This window comes from Desmodus rotundus, chromosome 9, assembly GCF_022682495.2.
Source record: "Desmodus rotundus isolate HL8 chromosome 9, HLdesRot8A.1, whole genome shotgun sequence".
Classification (NCBI taxonomy): Eukaryota; Metazoa; Chordata; class Mammalia; order Chiroptera; family Phyllostomidae; genus Desmodus; species Desmodus rotundus.
The window spans coordinates 85969962-85994610 of NC_071395.1; the positions used below are offsets into that span (position 1 = coordinate 85969962).

At 42.3% G+C, this 24649-nt stretch overlaps 1 protein-coding gene across 2 annotated transcripts; it reads right to left on the minus strand.

Moving 5' to 3' along the window:
- Positions 1 to 745: 745 nt before the first annotated feature.
- On the minus strand, positions 746 to 11922 carry KCNJ2 (potassium inwardly rectifying channel subfamily J member 2). Of its 2 annotated transcripts, none has more exons than XM_071219327.1 (3): positions 11777 to 11922; positions 5948 to 5981; positions 746 to 5817 (listed from the first exon to the last, which is right to left on the minus strand). In XM_071219327.1, the coding sequence occupies exons 2-3, from the start codon at positions 5965 to 5967 to the stop codon at positions 4473 to 4475; spliced, it is 1365 nt and encodes a 454-aa protein (XP_071075428.1). In that variant the 5' UTR covers positions 5968 to 5981; positions 11777 to 11922; the 3' UTR covers positions 746 to 4472. The 2 variants fall into 2 exon arrangements, with proteins under 2 accessions (XP_071075428.1, XP_045038322.2); XM_045182387.3 differs by lacking the exon at positions 11777 to 11922 and adding an exon at positions 10936 to 11126.
- Positions 11923 to 24649: the final 12727 nt, after the last annotated feature.

Below are 24649 nucleotides of genomic sequence, written 5' to 3' on the forward strand. Positions count from 1 at the left end.
GAGGAAGCGGTACTTTGAGACCATGTGTCCTTGGTAACTTTGTGCCTTCCAACAACATATAGCTTAGTGGTTTAAACTAGGTTTGGAGGCAGAAAACACCTGAATTCTAATACCACTTCATGATTCATGAGCTTTAAAATCTAGCCTCAGCTTCTTCATCTGTAGCAGAGGTTGATCAATCTGGCCCACCACCTGCCGTTGTAAGTAAAGTTTTATTGAAACACAGCCACACCATGGGTCCCATGCTATTTGTGACTGCTTTCCCGCCACGGGGTCTGAAGCGCAGAGTTCAGGCAAACACTCTCTGTTCTGCAGACCAAAAACTTTCACTGCCTGGCCCTTCACGAAACACACTCGCCTACTCCTGAGCTCTAACGCAACAATACTGACCTCCTGATTTGCTCTTTGAGCATGAGGTAATATCTAGGTTCCAAGAAAAGGGACTATTGTTATTAAACAAAAAAAATCTAAACCTTAATTATATTTTTTGTTAGTTTTGTTTGCTTGTTTCTTGGTTTTTTTTTTTTTCTATCCCCTCTCCACCTAGGTCATTCTGTCCGAAAACAAAATATGAGCTTGACTTCCTCCAACTAGGATTAAACTAATCTGCCAGCCCACTGCACCTGCCTGAGTGGGCCATTTCTATGGCTCTATTCACACAAACCATAGGGTTGCTCTCCCATTGTGTACCCACATTTGCTTTACAGCTCAGTGATTCTCCGTAAGCATGGAGGAAGCCCAAAGACCTCGCACCGCTTTGTTATTCAACATTGAAGTTTTTATTTAGAAATAATAAAATAAGACATCATATATAAAAATATGTACAATCCATGGTTTGTGCAGTACAATAGGAAGACGGTAGATACAAAAGGACGGCAAACAGGAAGCTAATAACTATCACGTTTGTACGAGGCCGGGTTTGTTCAACTCGCCACAGGCCAGAGCTAAAACCCAACGTCACTAGAAAAGAGATTCTAGTTGGGAGAGTGCGTGGGGGTGGGGATGACTCGGCAACACTTTTTTTTCACCTTAACATTAGTGGACACAGAGTGAAAAAGAACTCACTCTGCTTCTCAGGACAAGCTTCTCGCCTTTACTGAGTGGCTTATCATATAATAGGAACTGACATTTGGTATTCGCAAGGGTAACAATTTGGGGGGATACAGTTCGTGAAATAAACATCAAGGTTTGGGATGGGAGTTTGTGAGGACGAAAGGAAGGGAAGGGAAAAAATAATTCATTAACAGACTTTTGTTTTTAAGGTAAAACTTTCTCCAGGAATTTGGAAATGACTACAGTGCTATAGTGTGACATTCTTTAAATGTCTGATTCAAGTATATGCTTAGAGGGATAGAAAACTATTCCTTTCTCAATAATCAAAATAGAATTCGCTTTGTCTACATTTTATTTAAAAATAGGATAACCAAGAATCTATGCCTCCTCCCAAAAATATAATGCCCAGCCAGATATGGGCAAAGAATTCTTTAAAAGGGAATAAGTCCTAAGTAAATTCAACGAGGGTTTGCTGGCAATAGAGAAGCAACATGTATCCAGGAATAGACCCCAGACATTCATGGTGAGCCCCTTCAACCTGCATTCGAATGACATGTGTGCACTGATTAAGGAGACCTGGGCAGTAAGGACAAATGTTTCAAATGTTTTGAAGGTAAAATGCAGCAAAAAAAATATTGTGCATTACCTGTGTCGTGGCTCTTGACAAAAAAAAAAAAAAAAAAAAGCTTGTAACTGTTAAAATACTAATAACTAGAAAAAAGCTTTCAAATGAACAGTCCATGCTGAAATAAATAACCGGAGAACGTAGCAATACAAACCTTATAAGGCTGGTATATATTTGCTAAAACCATGCTAACCGGTAGCATATAGGTACTAGCTCTCAGAAATTGCTGCACTGGAATTATACTTTCTATGGCAATTTTTTTCCCTTTACACACTTCTATTTACATTTGGCTTTAAATATGAAAATATCTGATAAACTTTATAAAATGTACACTTTAAAAACATAGCTTCTGCAAAATTTTCTTGAAAAAAACAAACAAACAAACAAACCTGTGCACCAGAAGTTTTAGATTTTTTTTTCTCTATTTCAGAAAGAAGTTGAAAGATTTCCCTCCCTCATTCCTGCCCCCCATGCCCGCCCCCTCTTCAAATATCTCTAGTCTTTTTAAGTGGCAGCACTGTGTGGCTGGGAGGAGCCTTGTCTGCGGTCACCCCCACTCTCCACTGCATCTTCATGTAATTTACATATCACTGAATACTCTTTGGTTTGATTATTTTCCTTTGCAAAATATCAAGTAGCAGCAGCTGAAGCCCCCGGTACCCTCTCACTGCCAACGGCTGAACCGCCGCATCTCGGGTCGATTCTCTCGTTCACTCAATCCCAGTCCCTCCAGTTCTCTGAACAACTTCCCAAACCTGCCTTTCAATCTGGATTTCAAACAGCATCCACTTGCTTGACACCTCTGTCTTGGTTTCCAGGAAAATTAACGCCACAGTTTTCAAACCCAAGGACTTGGAAGGCTGACAACAGCAGGTGCTGTGACCTCATCGCAGGCACTGCGTTCGGATATTGCTGCTCTAGACCCAGAGACTGTCACAAACATCGATTCACAAAATACAGGAATTCTAGAACAAGCTGTTTTTTAATGGCATACAGGGACATAATACCATGAGAGAGTTGGTTTTGAGACTCCAATCAAAAAGAAAAGTCAGCAACCCCAGAATTCACAGATAGGGTACTTCAGACCAAGAAAAAAGTATTAAGCTACAGTGGGCGGAAATTGTTTTTAGCAAGTCAGGCAGCCAGGCAGGACAGGATTCTGGGAAACAGTATCCATAGTCACCCACTTGTGGGGTCCACGGGGGACAAGGACCAGCTCAGATTCAGTTGTGAGTGGGTGCACATAAAGGAGAAATAACCCTTTTTGACCATTATCTCCTTTCCTTGTGATTGTACTATGTTTTCTATGGCTCTTGTTGACCCTAAAATACTGAGACATTTTCATTCCTACCCTCTACCACTAAGTGATTTTCTTCTCCCTCATGAATACTGGAGCTGATGTACTACATCCAAAGAGGCTCGTCCGCATCTCGCCGCCTCCCCCACTTTGGCATTTCACCAGACAGAATGATCAGAAGAGCCAGCCCAGAGAGCCGGTGTGGCATCTTGTCTAAGGCAAAGTCCATCTGGAAATGTCCTGGGAGTCAGGGAAATGAATTCAACTGCAAGGGCTTAAACCAATTTACCTTCCGTGGTGGGTGGCTCAGTTTTGAAGATGCCATCTAAATTCAACCAAGATCTTATCTTATTATGGAATAAATTTTGGAATGTGCAAAAAGGGAAAACCCAGAAAAATCTAAGAACATGTCACCAACTCTCACCTTATGTGTTAGCCTCACCAGCACTACCTGGCAGGAGAGAAAGGGTGTTTAGTGTGTGTATGTGTGTGTGTGTGTGTGTGAATGTCACTTCCCCTTTCTTCTTCCTCTTTTAATACAAAAGTTACATGAAAGAACAAAATTTAAAAAGCACTAGACGCTGTGTGTACAATGTCCTATTTTCTAGAGGGCAGTTCAGGTCTTGCTGAGGTTCAAAGTCATTGTTTCTTGATTTCAAGGAAGCTTTTCTTCCCTTTTAGCATGAGCTCCACTGTGCAAAAATGTGCATTATCTTTGGTATTTATTTTAGGTAGTCTGACTTAAAATTTGAGATAACCCATTAGCATCATGAAGGAAAAAAAAAAAAAAAACCAACCCAGAGGCTACCATTTGGCTAGTGTTACATAATGCCCTTATGTAACTGGAGAGAGAGAAGAGAAAAAGAGAGAGGGAGAGAGAGAGAGAGGAAGAGAGAGAGAGAGAGAGGGAGAAAATCAATTCTAGCAAACAAATTACTGGCCTCGAAAAATCAGGCTCTCATTTTGGCAGTTAATAGCCAAATACTTGCCACTTTGAAGCGCATATCATGAGCTTTCAACAAAGTTCAATACTGACTTTTAAATTACACTAAAGAAAAACTACACTGCAACAAAAATACAATTTGTGTTCATGTAGTTTTTAGCAGCTTTTCAAGATTAAGGCAGAGTCTTGCCTTTGTTATGCCATTAAAAACATTCTTGTTCCCTAAAGAGAAGCATTCTGGATAAGTCAAATACCCAACCAAGGCTTGCCTGCAAGTTCAAGTCTTGTAAAAACACAAAACAAAACATAAAACCCCCATAACTTATTCTACAACATGTATATGTGCCATCAGGTCATGGGGAGTCATGTTTAGTGCTTTCCGTTAATCTTTGAGCTTAGAGTCTTTCTCTGAAACCATTGTGCTCGCCTCAGTCCCTGGTGGCCACTTGCCTTGACCCACCTCTTCGCCAGTACCGTCGTCTGAATCACTGTTTTGGGCCTTTGACCAACAGACTGTGTTTTAACGTAACTACTCCAGAGAAAGAATCAGTAAGTCATATCTCCGATTCTCGCCGTAAGGGCCTGGGCTCTAGAGGTACGCTTGCCTGGTTGTGAAGGTCAATGTCAGGGGGTGTGTCTGTACTTGTGCTTTCTGGAACACCATTGTCACTGTCATCTTCCTCTTTGCTCGTGAGGGCAACTTCATTTTCATAGCAAAATGAATTTGCATTTGAAAGGATGTATTTCTTTTCTGCTAAGTCTCTGGCGCTGCAAAGGGGTGTGTTGGGTACTTCATAAGTCTTGTGGAACCTTGAATAGTCCACTTTGTAGTAATGCTTCTCTTCAAAGAGGACGGGCTCGTAGCGGTGGCCCCAGAGGATTTCATTTGCCAGGTACGAGCTACGGCACTGTGTCGTCATGGCCGTGGCTTCTACCATGCCTTCCAGTATCACGACAATTTCAAAGTCTGCATTGTCAATGTCTTGTTTACTCAGGTCATACAAAGGGCTGTCTTCGTCGATTTCATGGACTATAGTGATGGGGGACACCAGAAATATACGGTCAATTCCACTGTCAAAGCCAACATTGATGTCTATTTGATCCAGGGGGATATACTCCCCTTCTGAAGTAATTCTGGATTTGAGGAGCTGTGCTCGAACATGAGCTTCCACCAGGTGGCTTTTCCGAAGATTGCCCACCCGCCACATCAAACAGAGCTTGCCATCTCTCATGGCGATCACGGCATTATGACTGAAGACAAGAGTCTCGTTTCTCTTCTTCGGTTTTGCCATCTTCGCCATGACTGCGCCAATGATAAAGGCGTCGATGATGCAGCCCACGATCGACTGGAACACCACCATGAAAACGGCGATCGGGCACTCATCCGTGACGCACCTGAAACCATAGCCTATGGTGGTCTGGGTCTCAATGGAGAAGAGGAAGGCAGCCGTGAAACTCTTGACCTCAGACACACAAGCTTTGCTCTCCTTTGGTGCATCCAGATCCCCATGGAGCAGAGCTATCAGCCAAAATGCGCAGCCAAAAAATAGCCAGGAGAGGACGAAAGCCAGGCAGAAGATAACCAGCATCCACCGCCAGCGAATGTCCACGCACGTGGTAAAGATGTCTGCGAGGTACCGTTGTCCCTTCTCACCCACGTTGATGAACTGAACATTGCAGTGCCCGTCTTTCTTCACAAAGCGGCTCCTGCACTGTTGTCGGGTGTGGACTTTGCTCTTCCCGTTCCCAAAGCCGTTTGCAACCGCCATGGTGGCCAGCTTCATGCCGTCTTCTTCTGAAGACACGATGCTATAGCGGTTGGTTCGCACACTGCCCATCGCTTCTGCCGTGGACTCCAGTGCTTCTGCTTTGGAAAACAGTCTGAGTTTTTGCAAAACCCTTTGGAGAAACAGTTTTGAATGCTCAGTGAGGACACACACCAAAAAAAAATAATAATAATAAGGAGAGATGGGGGTCTCCGGGAGCCTTGAGGTTCTACCAAGGTCTTTCTACTGACATGCAGAGTTACCTTAGTAACTCAGCTGACATCCAGAGAACAGGTCCTGCCAAAAACAGAGAGAGCATTCATTACAAAAGAAGTCATTATTAAGGGCTCTGCTTCCTAAGGTAACACTTCCTAGCAAGACACAGAGTCAGACATAGATAAATAAATGTTCCCTACGTTGAACTACTGGGTTTTTAATTCTTTGTGCCATAAAAGATTTTTTTAAACTATACTTAAAAGCATTAAATCTTTAAACCCAGAAAAGTTAGTTGTTTGTGACACTCTTTCCACGAAACTTTCAGGCCCCGTTTTTCCTATTATTTGCAAGCAATCTAAAATATTCTGTCTGTATGGGTCTACAGCTCCCCTCTCATTCTCTTCTTTTGCTTTCTCTGCTTGTGAGGCTCCCAAGTTATTAAGCAGAAGAAAGACTTTCTAACTCCAAGGTTAATCCAAAACTCAATCCATGGAGATTCAAGAACTTGGACACATCTAGAGAACACTCCATGCGAATGCAGAATGTTAGTGTCAATTGAATTGTAGGTACATTATGGGAGAATATGACAAGGATGAAATCAGAAGGCACAGGTTATTTTGTTTAAATGATGGAACTGAGCAGACAAGTCCTTAAAATCATCTGAAATGGATCCCAATTTCTGGCAAATGTTTGGGCTGGCTTCCTCCTTCCGCACACTTCAAGCAGCCACTCTGAAGAAATGCCTGATAACATCTCTGTTAGTGCAAGTGATTCTGACTTGAAGACGCAAATTTGCTCTGGGGGAAAGAGAGCAATTCTGTTGCCTAGCAATCAGAGTCCTGAAAATTCTCTGGAGATGGGACTGCCGTGTGTAAGGACAGGCTCGGAAGTAAGCACCTTTGTGCCCAAGGACCAGGTCTTCAGTGGATTGAGATAAGGCAGGAACTCATTTCATATGAGTCCAGTTCTTTGTTTTCCCAAACACAGGCAACTGTGTAGGAATAGATCATAAATGTCAGTCAGCTTACTTTCACTTCCAGGCGCTGTTGTTTGCTGTATGTTCCTATGGAGAAGGCACTCACCTTTACCTAATGTGAACAAACAGTAGTTCTCAGTTTTCTACTCTTGCCTTACCCTATCCTAGGTAAAAAAAAAAAACAAAAAAAAAACAAAAAAAAACCCCTATCCATTGATTTTAACTTTCCTTCTCAGCTCCAAAGACACTATTTTTTCCCTAGATTAATTAACAAAAGCCTAAGCAAAAGTCAGGGGTGTTTTCTTTATCAAATACAAATTAATATAGCATAGAATTAAAAAATAAAAGTGATTCTCCACATTTCAAGCAATGAAATCTCTCTCCTGCATTAAAGGCAGACAAGGAACAACAGATAAAAAAGATCAGAAATCCGTTGAAGCCCTGATAATGAGGATTGCACTTTTGCTTTTTCCCCCCACCAAATCATATTAAGATTAAGCAGCTAACGAAACCAATCGCAGCCAAGCCACCTGCAAACAAAAAAGCAAATCATTTATCTTATTTTTGTTCACCCCCTTACAGAGAGGCAAGGTGCATTGTCTTTGAAAAATGCCTCGCTACAGTCTTTTCTCTTCTCCCTCTTCATCCAAGTTATTATGCAAGAATGTGCCCCAACACATTTTTCCTGAGATTAGTCATCTGTGAAAATTGCAATGTGTGTTACATTTTGGCAGCTTTTGACACCTAAATGATGCCCGATTTGAAAGTGTCTTTGAATTACTTTATAAAAAGAAGTTACTGTGCCTTCCCAGTCTTCCACCTGCTTCAATGTTTTGTCTGCTTCCCTAGGAAGTTTGTACTTGGACAAAAGAAACAAGACTCCTCTTCCTCGGGGTTCTAGATCCTGGACACGAAAAGAACTTTCTAAACAGTGCTTACGGCTCATTTGACTCATATGAAATTGTCAAGCATTTCTACACAAAACCAGATAGAGGTGACATAACACCCAATGCAGATGTATTTTTCCCAAACAAGGGTTGGGAAAAAGGCTTCACTTAAATAGTTCTTGTATTTTTGCATTCTGATGGACTTCAGAATTTTATAAGCTGACACCAAGAAATTCCCTTTTCATGATTCAAAATAATCCTTCCTTCTGAGTTAGCATTAGGGACCATGAGTAGACAGTCTCGAATTTCTTCCGACTTATTTCTGCACTTTTTCAGATTAAAGCATAACAACCACAGGAAATCTAAAGACTGAATTACGACTTTCCAAAAATCTTGACCCCAGGACATTAGCCTGAGTCCCACAGAGCTGCACACGACCAGCCTCCTCTGAAGAGCTTCCCACATTTAGACCCTTGAAAAGGGCCTGGACCGAGCGTTGCTTTGTTTCCATTGCTAATGCCAGGGTGTGCTCCACATGCAGAGCATCACTTACAAATGTTACCATTTCCACCTAGAAAGGGGAGAAAAGATTCTGGGGGGCAAAATGGAGACTTTTGCCGCTTTGAATAGATGTGCTCCAAAACAGATTTATGTGTGTGCGTGCGTTTAGACTGTTGTGGGGCTGATTACATAGCAAAAATCTAGAACCTGCCAAAGTCTGATAGGTTAATTGTTTTAATATTCCACTGTGAAGAGTGACTTTCCGATTAGCCTGCCCAAATGCCAAGTGGCTTTAGGCAAGTGGACAACTCGCTTGCTCTTCTCTCGCTGAACATCACCAATCCATGAGCCATCTGGGAAAACTTCCATTAGCAACAGGGCTTCTATGCAACTTGATTTTAGGAACAGATTCAAAATGATTTTTGGAGAAAGAATCGAATAAGAGCAGATGAGAACACTAAGTGAGGTGACTACTTGATGGGAACAACTCAGAAGAATTGATATTTGATTGGATGAACAATGTGGGAATCCCCCTTTCAGCCAAAATACTGAAGGGCCTGATGTAAATTTGAAAGACACAAATCATCATTTCACCCAGGCTATAACCAATGAGGTAGAAAGTATTTCTGGGAAATTGAGAGGCTACATGTGGTGCTGTTCATGGTAAGACTATTTATAGGCTGAGCCAAAATTAAGCATAAGCAATGGAAAAAAATAGTTCAGTGCTTCAATCTTAGGTAGATGTTAAGGGACAGAGAGCTATGGGTAAAAAAAAAAATGTCAAGGAGATAACATAATGAGTGACCCTAAATCATTTTTATCATATAGGAAATATTTCCAATATGGATTATAAAAAAACAGAAAAATGTAATTGTGAACAATAAAGAAGAACGAATGTGTCCCATACTACGTTCGTGGTGTAGTGAATAAGGAAGTTTCTCGCTAAGGATGAGAGCTAGGTAGTACAAGCTAGGTAGTGTGCTGGGCTTAGAGAGAGGTCTGCTAATGAGTGTTTAGAGCAGCTATTCCCCAGCTGACGCCATATAGACCAGCCCGGTGTGCTCTGGGCACATGTTGCTATGTGAGCAACAACTGCTAGCAAAGCAACCTCTTAGAAGCTCAGTAAACAGAAGGTGGGGGGGGGGAGACACGGAAGGGGAAGGGGATATGCAATGACCTATGTGATCACCACAACATTTACAATTAACAGGCGTCAGCATCACTCAGCATATACAAATGCTGAAAAATATACATTATGAGGTAAACAAAAAATACAGAAAAACTTAAAGCGGCTGATCTGTTCAGGTGAAGACATGGTCAACCTTTCAAGCGATTCAAAAGTCATACAAGGACTCTACTGCTAATTGGAGATTCAACAACCGGAGAGTCTCAAGGAAGTGGAGATACTGTGGGTTCCTTTAATGACAAAGTCACAAGAGTTTAGAACAAATATTCCTAGGGACACCAATAACATGAAATAAAGCACCCCCAAAGCATGAGGGGGAAGGGCTAAAGGCAAAGCGAAATGACCTTGACCCCAACTCCCACCCCTCCCACAGTCCTTGAAGTTACACCTTTTATCCCTGAGCATGGAGATTTTTCCAGATAATGGCAAATATAAATAAAACACAGGGGGTTAGGGTGGAAGTGAGCAAGAAAAAGCTAACAAGTGCATGCTAATATACAGCAGACATACAACAGTGGTTAGTGAGAGAAAATCTGACAGCCTTGTAGGTTATTAAATGTGAAAAAAGTGATAAAAAGCAATATGTATTCTTTGCATACCCAAAACACATTTTCAAATAAAGTCTTATTTCTTAACAGGTAAATTCTGAGTTTATTAAAAAACCCAAGATTCAGAGCCATATCCTAGTTACCATCCTACTGATACACTCGCCCAGGCACAAACATTTCCTATCTCTATTTTTTTTCCAATTGTCACGATGAGTCTGTGTTATGATGCAATCATTTTTTTGCAGAAAATGTCGTTTCCACCACTAGGCTCCCTAGAAACCACGCTGTCTTCAACTTAGGTGTTAGTACTGTTAAGAATTATAAGTTGCTTAGGGGAGAGCGACATAATGGTGTGAAAGTTTTTCAGTCTTTAGGCTCAATTCCAACTCGAGTTCCTGCTCTCTTCTTCCCCAAAGCAACTTTGAGACGCTTGCTCTTTCGAACTCGATGCTACACTTGAAGCAATAACAAAGAAAAAAAAAAAAAAAGCCAAGGATCAGGAGAATTGCGGAGTACCAAGGTCTGCCAAGGTTTGAGACCAGTTCTCTACATACACACTGTCTGCCCCTTCCTTTTTCTTCGTTGGAGAGTCAAAGTAAAGTTCCCTCGCCCTTGTCTCCAAACTCAGTATCTCGCTACAGCTGGTGCATTGGAAGTTATGAGCACAAACAGATGCTGCAGCGAAATGTTTCTATTGCTCAACTGTTCCAAGCATGTCTCAGTATTTTTAGATCTGGGGATGTTCTGGTGCGCACACAAACTCTATAGGCATGATCTGGGACTCGGGAGCTTCGGTGAGCGCTACTGCAGCCTGACAGCTGGGCTCCTCTGGAGCAGCGGGGCAGGGCAGAGTCGGGAATGGCAGCTCGAGTCCACTCCCCAGGACACACAGGCAGCGACACAGAAGGAGGAAAAGAAAACACACAGCAGCCCTTACCTGTTGCTGGAGCAGGAGCATGGGGACATGGAGTGGAAGTTGGGGGGCACAGAAGCATGTAAGATCCAGTAGTTTGTAAGAGCCAGTGAGCCAAAGCAAACCAGAATTCCCAAGACTCAGCTTGCCGGCGCCAGGGAAGACTGCGCGCTGGCCAGGGCTCCAGTGCGCTCTGCAATATCCTGGGCTCTTTTGAGCCGGCCCACGAGATACCGGCCTGCCTGGCTCCGCCCCCCGGCCGCTGCCGGCCAATCGCAGAGGGTCTGGCCGCGCGTCCGGCCCAGAGAACCGCGCGGGGAGGGGAGGATGCTACACCCGCGGCCCTAGGTTCTGCCAACTAAGAGAACCTGCCGCGGCTTCTACCGCCTCCAGCCTCCGAGCCCGGTCCCGGAGTCAGGCCCGGGCTGGGCAGGAGGAGCTTGCGCTCCATCTTGGGCAGCAGCAGGTGGAAAGCTCCGCTTCCGGGCTTTGGCGGCTACCTAAAATTGCAGCCTAGCCTTAGGCAAAGTTTCCTACCCTTCTCGGAGGCCCACACTTCCTTTTTTCTATCCTCTGTAGCTACTGCGCCGTGCGTGCTTCTGGAGGGGCCTGAGAAGTGCTGGTGCCAGTGCCAGGGCGAAACGACTGCAGCTAGGGAGGACTGCATTTCAACCCGGGGGCGCCCCCCTTCCTCCCACGCCCTCCGAATCCGCTGCAGAATCTGCACTACGCGGAGAAGCCGCAAATTAAATGGGGGAAGGGACCGCAACTGGCGCACAGAACCCAGCTGGATTTAGACGCACGCGAGTGTTGCAAGTGCATAGCCTCTGGGCTCTTTCTTCCCCACCGTTCGTGAATTACTTACAAAGCGCCTAGACTTCTCCAAAGGGTGAACGACTTCTTCCCTCTCGCGCTGTCCTCCCTCAATCTCTTTCTCCACCACCGCCCGGCACGCTCTGCTGATCTAAAATCGGAGCAATTAGAGAGTAATGAATTCTCTGGAACAGCAACTCCTACAGACACTCACGCTTTGCCCTTGCATCAGCGCCTTCCAGCCCTCATTTCCAGCAACAAGGCAAGAGCGTGTAGACCCTTTAAAAAATCTATGTCAAGTGCAATGTTAACTGGGTCTGGGTACTGGAACTTCGCAGATTAATCTGTGTGAGTTTATGTATGTTTGTGTGAACTACATAAGACATGCATAATACATTTAGTCGTCTTTTCCTAACATCGAGTTTGAAATACGTGTGTGTGATTAATGTTAACTTCCTCAAGCGATCAGATTTGTCTTTCGTGCAGTTTATTACTCCTCTAAAAGGCCTCTCAGAGTCGCCAAACTACTTCAACAATCTAGTTCTTATTCTGGGCGGCACAGCCCGGGTGCATTTGTGTTTGGAGAGAGAAAGAGGTGAAACGCACTCTACAAAGGAAGGGTTTGCGCCTGTGCTCACCTCCGAGCCTCATACCCTCACATGGCCTCTAGGAGGTGCTGGTGAAATATGCTTAGGTTTTGCCAACACGTACTTAATCCTTCCTTAGCGTGTGCCTCTCTTCCTAGCACTGAGCAAAATATTGAAATTAAAAGGGTGTGGAGGAGTTTATGCACGCGGCGTCACTGCTCTGATAGCCACATGCATTCCTGTTCCATGCCACTTGTTGAGATTACGCAGTCTCCAAGCCCGTTTACCAACTGCCTGGCCTTTTAAAGCCCTGTACGAGGGAATGATGCCTCACACGAGGGAGGTCTACCTTAACGTTTATTTATTTAGTCTTGTGTTATTTATAAACAGCTTGAACGAACTCTGCAAAATAGATGGATGTCTAGGAACCCAGGCTGCAGCCCGGAGCTAAAAGAACCTGAAGACAGACAAGCTAACTCTAGATAGCCCAAGAACAGAGAATGAGTTGCAGCTGATTTGATAACCTTCTTCTGAAATGTGTTTTCTGTTGGATTTCATCTAAGAAACAGGTGGGAGAGGTCTAATTAATTCCTTAAAGCAGGTTAAGCCTAAATGGAAAGAGGAAATTAATCATTTATATATGTTCTCTTCTTTTATTATGATTCAATCTGTGCATCTGTAGATGGCTAAGAATTTTCCAAACCATATGAATTCAGAGAGGCAACACTTCTATTTCCAGCTGTTTTTGAACCTCAGTCATCCAGAAGAAGATGCCATTTCTCTGAAACTTGGATTGAAATGGTTTCATGTTAATACTCTACTGTAAATAAACTGAATGTACCACAGGCCAAAGTAGTTTTATATGGTAGGAAAATCTTTAAAGAAAGGGACACCAAGTTATAAGATTACGGTTGGTTGTATATATTTAGTTGTGGGAGGAGGGGCAAATAAATATCCTACTCTCTCTCATCGACGTTCCTCTCACTCTCCCATGGACTTATTCCTTGAAGTAGAAAGTTGGAGAACACTGGACTATTTTAATAAGCATCTTCCTAATCTCGATGAAAAATGTTACCTGATTTAGCTAAATAAAGAAATATGAAAGATAAATTCAGTAAGTGAGACTTTGTAAATGCATTATAGCATTGTTTAATTTCATTGCTTCATTTTATAAAGGAAAACAATATAAATGTGCATTTTAATTAATAAGTGACTTTTCCCTCTGTCCCCATGAGGAAAATGCTAGTGTTCCAATGCAATCAATGTTTGGATAAATATACTCTTTGGAGCAATGTGTGATACAGATTTCTGAAGTCAGAGGACATCATTTTTGGCTGCATCAGTCTTTATTTAGCAAAAATTCCCATTAGTTTTGGGCACCAATGCAGTTGGGTGTTGGGATCCATCTGCGGATTAAATTTTTCCAAGGAAATGACAATTACACTATTACTGATTCCCTCTATGGTAACCACCTATGAGAGCCAAACATTAGTCACAGTCCAGATCTGTAATCTGATCGTGAGTGGTTGTGTGACGCAGAAGGTGATTGTCCCACTCGGAGCACAGACCTTTCCTTTGTCCTTACATAAAGATCTCCAGCAGTTAGGTACAGCTTCAGACTTCCATTAACCAGATATGCAACCAATTTCACAATGGAGAGAGGTGAGAAACTCCTGTCATTTGCATCTACTAGGTATTAAGAACCACTTATTAAGCTTTATAGCAATAATTAATAGTCATAATAAATAAGTGTCAGATTGACTTGAAATGTAGACAGGATGAGTTGGCAATCTGCTGCTACGTGGCCAAGCCACCTACTATGGTATTTTAAGGCACTGAATATATTCTCATCTATTAGAAAACAGTTTTGGCAATTTCACTTATGGCATTGGTAAGAGTTAATCTTCATATTAAAACAAATAAATGTATTTGTGGAATAGCTACTTTGTAATTTAGCTATATGCTAGCTTATGATATGGGAGACATAAGAGCCCTAGGGGAAACAATTGCTCCCCTTTAATGACTCACAATCTCCAATTGAGCAGACAAGCAATGCACCCATGAAATCAAATGACAATATAGGGCAGCCTGTGATTAAGTGCTAAAATGGATCATGCAAAGCAAAAATTGCAGAGTTTCTGAGGAGGGGAATGAAATGAAGTTGAACTTATGGAGAAGTCTCCTAGCATGGAAGACTTCATATTATGACGTGCTACCACGTGCAGTTTGGTAAGGATGCTGAGAACATACTAGGAGGCAATCCTGCGTGTGTCCTAAAATGCCTGTTTGTCCCAGACCTGTCTAATATGTGCACGTAGCCATTTGTATAAATTCGAAGCAGCTTCTTAGAATGTCACACATGTCACTGCTTACACAGACACCGTGTCCTCTGAAGCAAATGTTCCACAAGCCTTATTTGTCATGTGTCACCACTGTAACCCACAGTGACTGTGCCTTATTTATCTGGTGTACCTGGGAATGCAACATATCACATACGGGCTTTTCTACACTGAAACTGGTTTGGGTGGGCATTCTTTTCCCCCATACATTGCATGCACCCTCAGTCTCTCCCGCTGATTGCCTCTGTAGCACTGGGTGCGTATTTCTAGCAGAGCAGCGTTTGTTCGTCTCATGCTATTACCAGTGTTTTTTCTCTGTATTTGTTCCTACCCACCCATAGTCATATTTTCCAAGTCCACTGCCGTGCCTTTTTTCCTTTATATCCTCATTGCCCTGCATATAGCCAAGGTAAAAAAAAAAAGTCTGTCATATCAAATGTCAGTTGAATAAAGAAATGAATGAAAGTCACAATATTTTTTAGGATAATATGACTTTTGTACAATGACTCAGTTTCATTTTAATAAACATAAGCTGTTTCATGTTACCTGGAGTAGAGCAGGCCAATCAGGGCACAGTAAGAGCGGTGTCCCCTACATCAAATGACCCCAGACTAAACTTACTTAAGCCTTCTGCTTGTTTTTCCTTCTTCTCCATCAGTGACAGCCTTCCCTGCTCATTTTTGCTTCTGCCAATGTGCCTCGAATCTATCAGGCTGTTACCAAGCTCTGTCTAATTTGCCGATTCTCGTCTGCACTGGGCTGAGAAATTATGTAACTGAGGTTGTTAAAAATATGTATATAAAGTAAAAGCAACTATGATCAGAGGTTTTTAAAGTGGATGTATGTTTTTGAAATAGAATGAGGAGATGCTAAAATTGGAGTTACCTTGTTTTGTTCAGTCCTTTTTTGGGTAAAAAGCTTCAGGGTATGGATTTATGACATCTATTTTAGCTTCTCAGAGCCCTTCCATGCTCTAGTCCTTGTATTTGCTGGGTTATGAAGAGTAGAGGTAAGTCAAGTACCCGCGTGTTTGCAAATATGCCTATGTTTATATGTATATGTACAATAAAATCACACTCTTTTTATTGATAAATCATCAAGGGCTTACTTACTGTGCCCGTGAATGTGGTCTTTATTTTCCATCAAATATTGTTAAAACTAACAACAGTAAGTGGGATTGCTCTTTAAGAAGCCCACACTTCCACAGCAGCCAAGATATTATTGAGCAAATTACATCTCATGCTTTGGAAGACTTTATTTATCTCATGTGGGTGCAGCAATTACACTCTGAAAATGCCACATAAATGAAAAAGTAAGTGTCTGAGCAGTTTAGGAACATACCACAGCCATATCTGGCAGTATAGGTTGGCCTCCGACAAAGGGAGGGCAGTAAATGGATGGTCAGTGTCTGAATAAATGCGTGAATAAAGGGCTATTTTCATTGAACATTAATTTTGAGCCTCTAAGACACGCATGGGGAGTTGACAGTTTATCCTTCAGACAGGGAGGAGCACGAGAAACATTCACCCGACTCTCCTTCCTTCGTTTGTTCCTCTGGCTGCAGTCCCAACATGGGATTGTTTCTACTGTCTTGGGGGGTTTTCTTCTTTTTATCTTAGATGGTTTGCCAAATCTCAATTTTCATTTATAAGGAAATAAAGATGTAAAAATTATGTTGCAAGAAAGCTCCCTGTGTGAGTGGAAGCTGTTGATGTGCATTCTGAGCCTGCCGATTACAAGTCCTGAGTTTCTTCCTCTGTGTCCTGCAGGGCTGAACTTTTTGTAGCATCTCGGCTCAGAGAGAGATGCTATGAAGTCTAGGAAGCATCGAATAGGACCTATATTTTTCACAGCACTTAGCGATTCCCCCAGATCATTTCCACCCCGTCTGTCATATGTAAAGCTTAGTCTTTCACTGTTTCCTAATTCCAAACGTTTGGCTCAATGTCCATGCTTCTCGGGGAGAGTTTCTTCTGTTTTAAAAATAAATTTGATCAGTAGGTAAGGATTTGATAGAATCTTTTCCTCCTTCATTTACTGGGGTGTGTTATGCAGGCAGATGCCCTTAATTGATACTTAATTTCAGGCTTTTGATAAATTTATCTTGTCACATTCAAAGCCCTGTGTATAAGTGACAAAGAAATAAAACTTGTATGACAATTATGCAAAAATAAAATAGTGTACCTACTGTCACCAATAACATTAATGACAAATGATAACAAATAACATTAATAGCATTATATGATTATTACAAGAAAACCCAAGTTACATCATTACTCATTTTACAGGTACTTACTTAGATATTTCAATGTATTAATTAGAATCAAATCCAGATATTTCCTCTCCTGCATTGGGATTTGAGCTACATCCGTCCATTTTAAATGTTAAAGAAATTCAAACGAATTAGCACTCCAAACACGTGTTTGAGAAAATTATTTCTATGATTAGCAATAGAGAAACTAAATTTGTTACACAGACTTAAATTCTGTCACCGCGTTTCAGCTTCTGGTCTTATTAGCACAGAAAATCTCAATTCAGAACTTGTATTTACATCAAAAATATATTATTTTATATGGTTTGCGTAAGTCAGTTACCACGTTTTAGCAAGGCAGGAACCGACCCTACGAACAACACTGTTTTGTAACCTGACTGTCGTCTCCCTGCATGGACATCAAAATACGTGAAGACTCACACGGCACCTGTTAAATCAATCAGGAGCGCTAGCTTTCCTGTTCACCGACACTAAAATTCATGCATGTTAGTACACGCCATCGTGCTTTTTAGAAAATTTATGAAAAATGATACATTTCTCACTTGGACAAAGGTCCAGTAAGCCCCAAAGCTGTTGCTCCTAACGTCTATTCTTTTTATATAAAAATGTAGAGCCTCCGTAGTGGAGAATGAAGTGAAGGAATAGTGTATTGAATAAATCAGTTGGCAGGAAGAAAATCTGAAGCAGACCTGCACATCAGAGTTATTTCTGGTGAATCTGTGGTGACCCATCTGAAAACCTCAGGAGAGGATGAGGAGGGTTAAGTTTTGAGCTGTAATTATTAGTCCTGGAGGAAGAGCTTTCCCCATCACTGAGACTCTCTTCCTCAGTGACCTGCTTTCATGATTTGGATTTTATGATGTTTAGAGTTCAGTTATATTTTACATTAGATTTGCAATTTAAAAAAATCATCTACTCACCCATTGCACGCACATATCTTATGCATTAGAATATGAAAACTTCGAAACTTCAAAGGCAACGCTCTCGGTAGTTTCCAAACGTAAAATAACCTATAAAGCTCCGAGGCTAGTCAGCTTCAATATTTCAGTAAAACACCAGCTATGGACACAGAACATAAGCAGTTTCCTGGGAGTAGAAGACGATGAAAATGTTATCATATTTCCTGGCAGAAGTTACCTGAACGTCTACTGGGCAAAGCATCTTTTAGCACAAGGCTTAGTCACCAATGCCGTACCTATAGGCAGTATAATGGAAATGTATGCATATCTCCTTAGTCCTGGGCTCAAAAGGAATCCATGCTCTTCTTCCCTAAGGGAATTAGTGCAGAAAACTGATTACTCCTCTCTCTGTTCTATCTTCTTTCCTCACGCATTGCTCGCTTTGCTTCATTTTACCTTTCTGTGGCCCCTATTTCAAATCCTACAAAAAAAGGGATTGGGACCCAAACTTAGCCAGAGATGCAGGCACAGTGCTCAGAACTACATCACTGTCATAATTTAGCGTTTGGTTCTCCTCTGGACCTACCAGCTAGGGAACTGCATGACTCTAGCCCCACAGGCTCTGCTGAAAAGCAACAAGCCCCCAAAGCACCAAGCACACTCGATAATATAAAACCAAGCCATACCAGGCAGGTGAAACAGCCCAGTTGGCAAATAATGATAATAACAATAAGATAAAATTATTTTTGAAATAATTTCTCCAAAGGAAAAAGCAACTTCTGTGAGTTGACTTAAGAGACCATAATATAAAACAACACAAAACAAAACAAAAAGATAGAAAAGAAAACAAGATAGAAGCCTAGGCATTGACAGACATTGTCTGTCTCCTGTCTCCTGAACCCTCCTCGAGCCTGCATCGGAAGGCAGCCTGACCTGCGGCCCATTTCCAGCAACATTAGGAATGGGAGGTCTCTCTGCAAAAGGCCTCACCCCTAACTCCACTGAAGACCCCCTCAGGCTCTGAAAACTTTTTCTCACAGGACAGCTTGAGCGAGTCTATGAGTTCATGCTCAAAGTGAATTTGCTAATTTCCTCTCTGTGCAAAGACCAGGGTATTTATTTCTCTTACGTAATTTCCAGGGAGTCCGTTACATGACCCGACTTCTATTCTGTTGGCCGACTCAGAGGCCTTACCATCAAACAGTCACTGTTGGTGAGAACAACCAAGAACTGATATATGACTGCAAAGGAACTTAACAATTCCTGGAAGGAAAAGGGTTAAGAGCCAGTAAAAACAGCATAAATTTACACATAACCTAGTGCGATTACACTTTGATTCTCTTCCTTGCAAGGAACGACAACAATGCAACCTCCAAAACTAAGGCTTCTGGTCTAAAAAACCTTCTCCCCAAAGGACACGTTCCACCCACTGCAGGTGATCGCAACAGCCTTCTGGCTAGAAAGGTCCTCACACAGAGAGATGCACTTGCTGCTGGGCTTTCTTCCCAAGGGACCCGAAAGACTCACGACAGCATGGGAAAATAATTTCAACTATTGGGCTGAAGGGAACGGCCTTGTGTGATTGGTTTGTGATGGTTTGATTCCAGCTGACAGGTTCTAGAATTATAACTGCTTTGTCCCAAACTTAACTCATTAAGAAGGGGGATGGCTTCAATTGCCAGAGGACTTGGCTTCAGAAAGAATTATGAGCAGATAAAAGCTGACACACTGGCTTAAAAGTTACAAAAAAAAGAAAAAGAAAAAAGAAATAAAGAAATAAAAGAGAACTGGCCCTGATACCATTGCCTTTCATCAAACAACCAAGCATCGTGCTCTGCCTTCTTTGTACAAATTACAGGAGGAGGACTGTCTAAGTGAGGGAAAAGGAGAGGATGCAGATTTGTTTTCCTGCAAAAATGACATCCAGTGCTCCAAAGGGTGAATGAGGCACATGGCTCAGTCCTCCGTCCTCACCTAGCAATGGAGGCTTCCCTAAATGGCCAAGCTAGTTGCAAATCGAGCTCTTGGGAAGGCAGTCAGTTGGGCCACTACAAGGGGGAAGAATGGGGCTACAGCTTCTCTCTTCCCTGCTCAGATCCTTTAACTGACCGACAGTCCCCCTTTCCATTTTTTTCTCTATTTCCTTTCTCTTCTAGGTATTTTCCATCAGTTGGAGAAAAAGGGCATCAGTTGTCACACTGATGGGAGAAGTTGCACTTTTGACCTTGGCCATGGACTCGCTGGAGTGGCTGTGTCTTTGCCTGCAGAACCCCCTAGTGCTAGAGGGGCACACAGCAGCTGCTTTGGCAGTGCCCCACCAATGCTCTCCCGTTCTTTTCTTCCCCTCACCTCCTCACAGATTCCTCAAGGAAAAGCTCTTGAGGCTTCCTGACCATGGAGCTCAAACACCTAGATCACTAGATGCATAGAGGAGTTGTTGAATACTGTTGAATACTGTTGATTGTATTAGAAGTTCTGATGATGAACAGAACTAAAACAGAAAAGGTAGCCACCCACGGGAGAAAAACAAAATTGGAGATGGCATCATTGAGTTATTTTTGTTCAAAAATCAATTTTTCACAAAACTGACTTCTTTGTGTGAAGTACCTTCCCTGGTACCAGTTATGGCCAACTCTGAAGGGAGTTCTTCCAAACACGTCCCCTCTTCCTTTGTTCATGAGAAACACTAGAGAGCTGAGCCTTCGTGATGGGAAAGTATCTGCACGAAGAAAATGACCCGGAACAGAGATAGATGCTTCGTAGGCGAATATCCTTGTGAAACAAGACCCATAGGAAAGAAGACCTTTGTCTGGAACCTGGGCCTTTCTGATACTTTGAGTCAAGGACGTCACGTTTCCCACGGTGCTAGGTGTGCAGACTACAGCGCTCAGGCCTAATCTGACTCACCATCTACACAACTCACAAGTTGGGAACATTCTTACATTTTTAAATGGTAGGGGCTAGAGAAGAAGGATGAAGAATAATATTTTGAGACACTGGATTATTTTATCAAATTCAAATTGCTGTGTTTATAAATGAGTTGTACCAGGTGAGAGCCGTGCTCATTTGCTTGCACATAGTCCCCGACTGTCTCTGTGCTGCATGACACGGCTGCGTGGGGGAGAGGGACTGGCCACGGCCCACAAAACCCAACACAAGTACTATCTGGCCCTTCGCTGAAAGAGTCTGCTGACCGCTGGCCCAGAGTCACGCTACGGAACGTGAAGCCGAACTGAATAAGAAGGGTGTGGATGCTATTCCTCATCTCTGCTCCTGGTAGGCTGCATGCAGTAAATGTGCTTCCCTAGAGAACGACTAGCCATTCAAACCACGTGGCCATATTGGGTAAATGTTCAGGATTGTCTCTTGGAGTCGATTAAGTAGAAACACAAAAGGCGGGGGTGGGGGGTGGACTCAAATGGAAAGAGGGATGGGATTTAAAAAATAATAAATGATTGTATTTCATGCGGAGTTCTAGGAAGAAAATTATCAAGCATTTAAAAAGAAATAAAGCCAGCTCATTCATTTCAGAGGAATTTTTAGTTTCTGACTCTAATGAAATGGAAGTGGTGATATTTATGACTTCAAATAATACAGGACTTCCCCAGATCCTCTCTATTTAGTATGAAAACTTTTTATTTAAAAATGGACTTTAGTGGTCTTCAGGGTTAAATATTCATCAAAAATCCATGGATGAATTAATTCTCTACTTTTAACCTTTTTTTTTTTTATTTTAGGAGCATGGAAGAGAGAGCTTAACAAGCTCTTCCTTCAGGTGCCACCCAGCTACTTCCTGGGATCTCTTTGGCCAAACTAAAATGGCAGAGCCTTTACCTTATTTTATTGGACCTCTCGACAATCTGATCTACTAGAAATAAAGGTGATAGAGTCCACTTCAAAATCTCTGCATAAATGTAAGTTCTCTGGGAGTCATATAATATAAACGATGATGATACAGTTATAGGTCAGTGAGTCATGACCTTAGACCTCTGCCCCTGGGTGGTTTCAGACCGTGGCGTTTAATATGACATCATCGTATTATTTCTCCTGTTTGTTTTTGCGTGGTACTGTAATCTGACGATCCCCAAAGGTTGATGTAAAGGTGGTGTTGCTAATTACTACTATAAATATCCTCATTATCACTGTAGTTTTCAGTACAGGGAATGCTAAGCTAGAGTCCACTACGTTCTTCACAGCCCATAATGAATTGCACCTGAATGTAAAAGCAAGGCTGTTCTGTCTTTTCAACACAATGTTCTTATAGGAGCATAGAGTCCCTTCATTTAGGCTCCTGGAAAGATTAGGTATACTGGCAGCTATCCTTGCAAATAATCAGAAAACAAAAAACTAGTGCATTTGATACTCTTAAGAGTGTTCCCTTTGTATCAATTTATAAATAAGCACACCAACAAGTTTTTGTGAGCCTCTTTCTTGCTTATATGTTATAATAGTCAACAAAAATCAATAATTTACTGTAGCTATATGATGAATAGCAGCTTTACCATAAACTAAGTATAAACATATTCCCTATTCAAATATTACTATTGAATCTACAATGAGAGGCGCAAACTACACATTAAATTAGAGCTGGTTTGCATCATTATTCATTAGTCAACGTAGCAACGCATAGCCTAACGTACAACCAAACACAGCTTTCCAAATGTTTCATTTATTCACTGAAAACCCCCTGACCAGACTTGGGTCATCCCTCTCTGTCTTTATAACACTTTCAATGAAAATTGAACCTGTTCAGCTTTTATGTTCTGATAGGTTGATTAAATAGCCCTATTAGATTTTAAAATTACCTATGTGCTCACTAATCGTGTGTTTTTAAAGTACGAAAAGTAAATTTTAAAACACTTGTTTTAGAAGGGCACCAAAGAACATACCCCAAACCAAGGCGGCAACGAAGGCATTAGCCCCGCCCCCCGCACGGCTGCCGTGGAGAGGGCCCACAGCAGAGGAGGCTAACGGCAGCAGAGAGTGTAGCGATGCAGGCCGGGCTGGCGTTGACTAAAAAGCCCCATTTTGCTTGACATTGTACATAAATGTGTGTGGGTGGGGGGAATCAAATCCATGAAGAGGAAAAAAATAATTTAAACTTTCATGAGGGCCGGCAAATGTTTGATTGAAAATTTCGTTGCTCAGTTGATTGCTATTTTGCTCCAGCATGAACCCGCTGTTCTAGAACAATTCCAGTTTAAAACAGACTCATGTTTCTCTGGCTCAGAGAACTCAGCACTTCGCCCCTTCCACCACTATGCTTTACTAGGACAGACAAAAAAAAAAAAAGCTTGACCCATGGGCTAGTGTACACCAACGCATTGACACATTTGCCTTCAACCGTTGTAATATATGACCAGCTTGAGAGAGAGCTGGAGAGCTGGCATGTTACAGAGTCAGAGGTTTTGTTTTGGGGGTTTTTAATTCTCTGTGGAATAGTTTTGTGATAGGTGTTCCTCTTGAGCCAAAAATGGTGATCTAGCCCTTCGCTTCTAGATCTTCAGGATTAATGCTTCAAAGGCAGATACGTTTAGTTCTCTCTTTTACTGAATGTGGGAGTGCAGGTGCCACTCACACAAAGAAAATGTTGATTTGAAAAGCTGGATTTTTTGAAACTGATACATTCTTGCGAACTAAACTTCACGACAAATGTTCTAGAGGGAGAAAAGCACACAGCCACGCTGGCAGCTGATGTTGCTTTAAACATGTGATCACAGACTTCAGAGGGGACTTGGGAACCGCCTACCAGCCTAGTTATATTTCCCGAGTCCATTCACACTCCTGGTCTCTGAAATGAGTGTTTGGCCCTTTCCTATCTCCATTCAAACCTCTGATATCCTTTACTCTTAGCTGAATCCTCGCTTCTCATTACAATGGGAAAACAAAAGCAGAGAGAACAACATCTCCAGCCTCAGCCCCCTGGACCTCAACATGAAATCCGCCTCCACGTCTCTACCTGCACATACTGTTTCTCCTCCTGTACCTGTGGCTACGATGTCACCCCTCCCTCCCTTGTACACTAGATGCCACATCCCTTCTCAACTATTCCAGGACTATACTTCTTTAATTATCTCCTCTCTCCTACATCGTCTATTTTTTCCTCTCTATGGGATCATTCCCATCTGTTCACAAGCATGCTAAACTACCTCCCACTTCCAAAAGAGAAAGAAAAATACAAAGAAAGAAATGAAATGAAAGGAAAGCATCCCCTGACCCCGTATCTCCCTCCGGCTATTATTACTTCATGTATCTTCTCGACTTCACATCAAAACTTTCCAAAAGTTGCCACTATTTCCCACCTCTCGTTCTCCCTCTGACCTCTGTGAGTCAGCGTTCACCCCAGGCATTCGTTCCAAAGGCTTTCACAGGAGTCCCACAGTCAACTCTGTTCTCGCTCAGCTCACAGGGCCTCTAAGCCACACTTGAAGGTCAGTGACTTCTTGGATCACTTCCTCTACTTGGCTGTTAAGTAGCCACTCTTCTCTGTCTTTCTTTATACCTTGCAGACAGCTTGCTCCTTCTTGTCCTCTTGTAATGAGTTTCCTCATGTTTCAGCCTCAGTTCCTGGCAGATTTCATGCAAGCCCGCACCACTAAAGGCAGATATATATACATGGGACTTCCGCACCTATCCTCAGGTCCTACCTTCTCTGCAACTCCAAACTCGCAGATACGACTTCCTACTTTTTCCCCCACTTGACTATCCAATAAGCATCTGAGACACCTTGGCCAACACGGAACTTTTCATTTTTGCCTCTCCCCCAGACCCTCAAACTCCTCCCTGCATCAGGCTCTCTGCACTGGCTTAGAACTCTCTGTCCCAGGT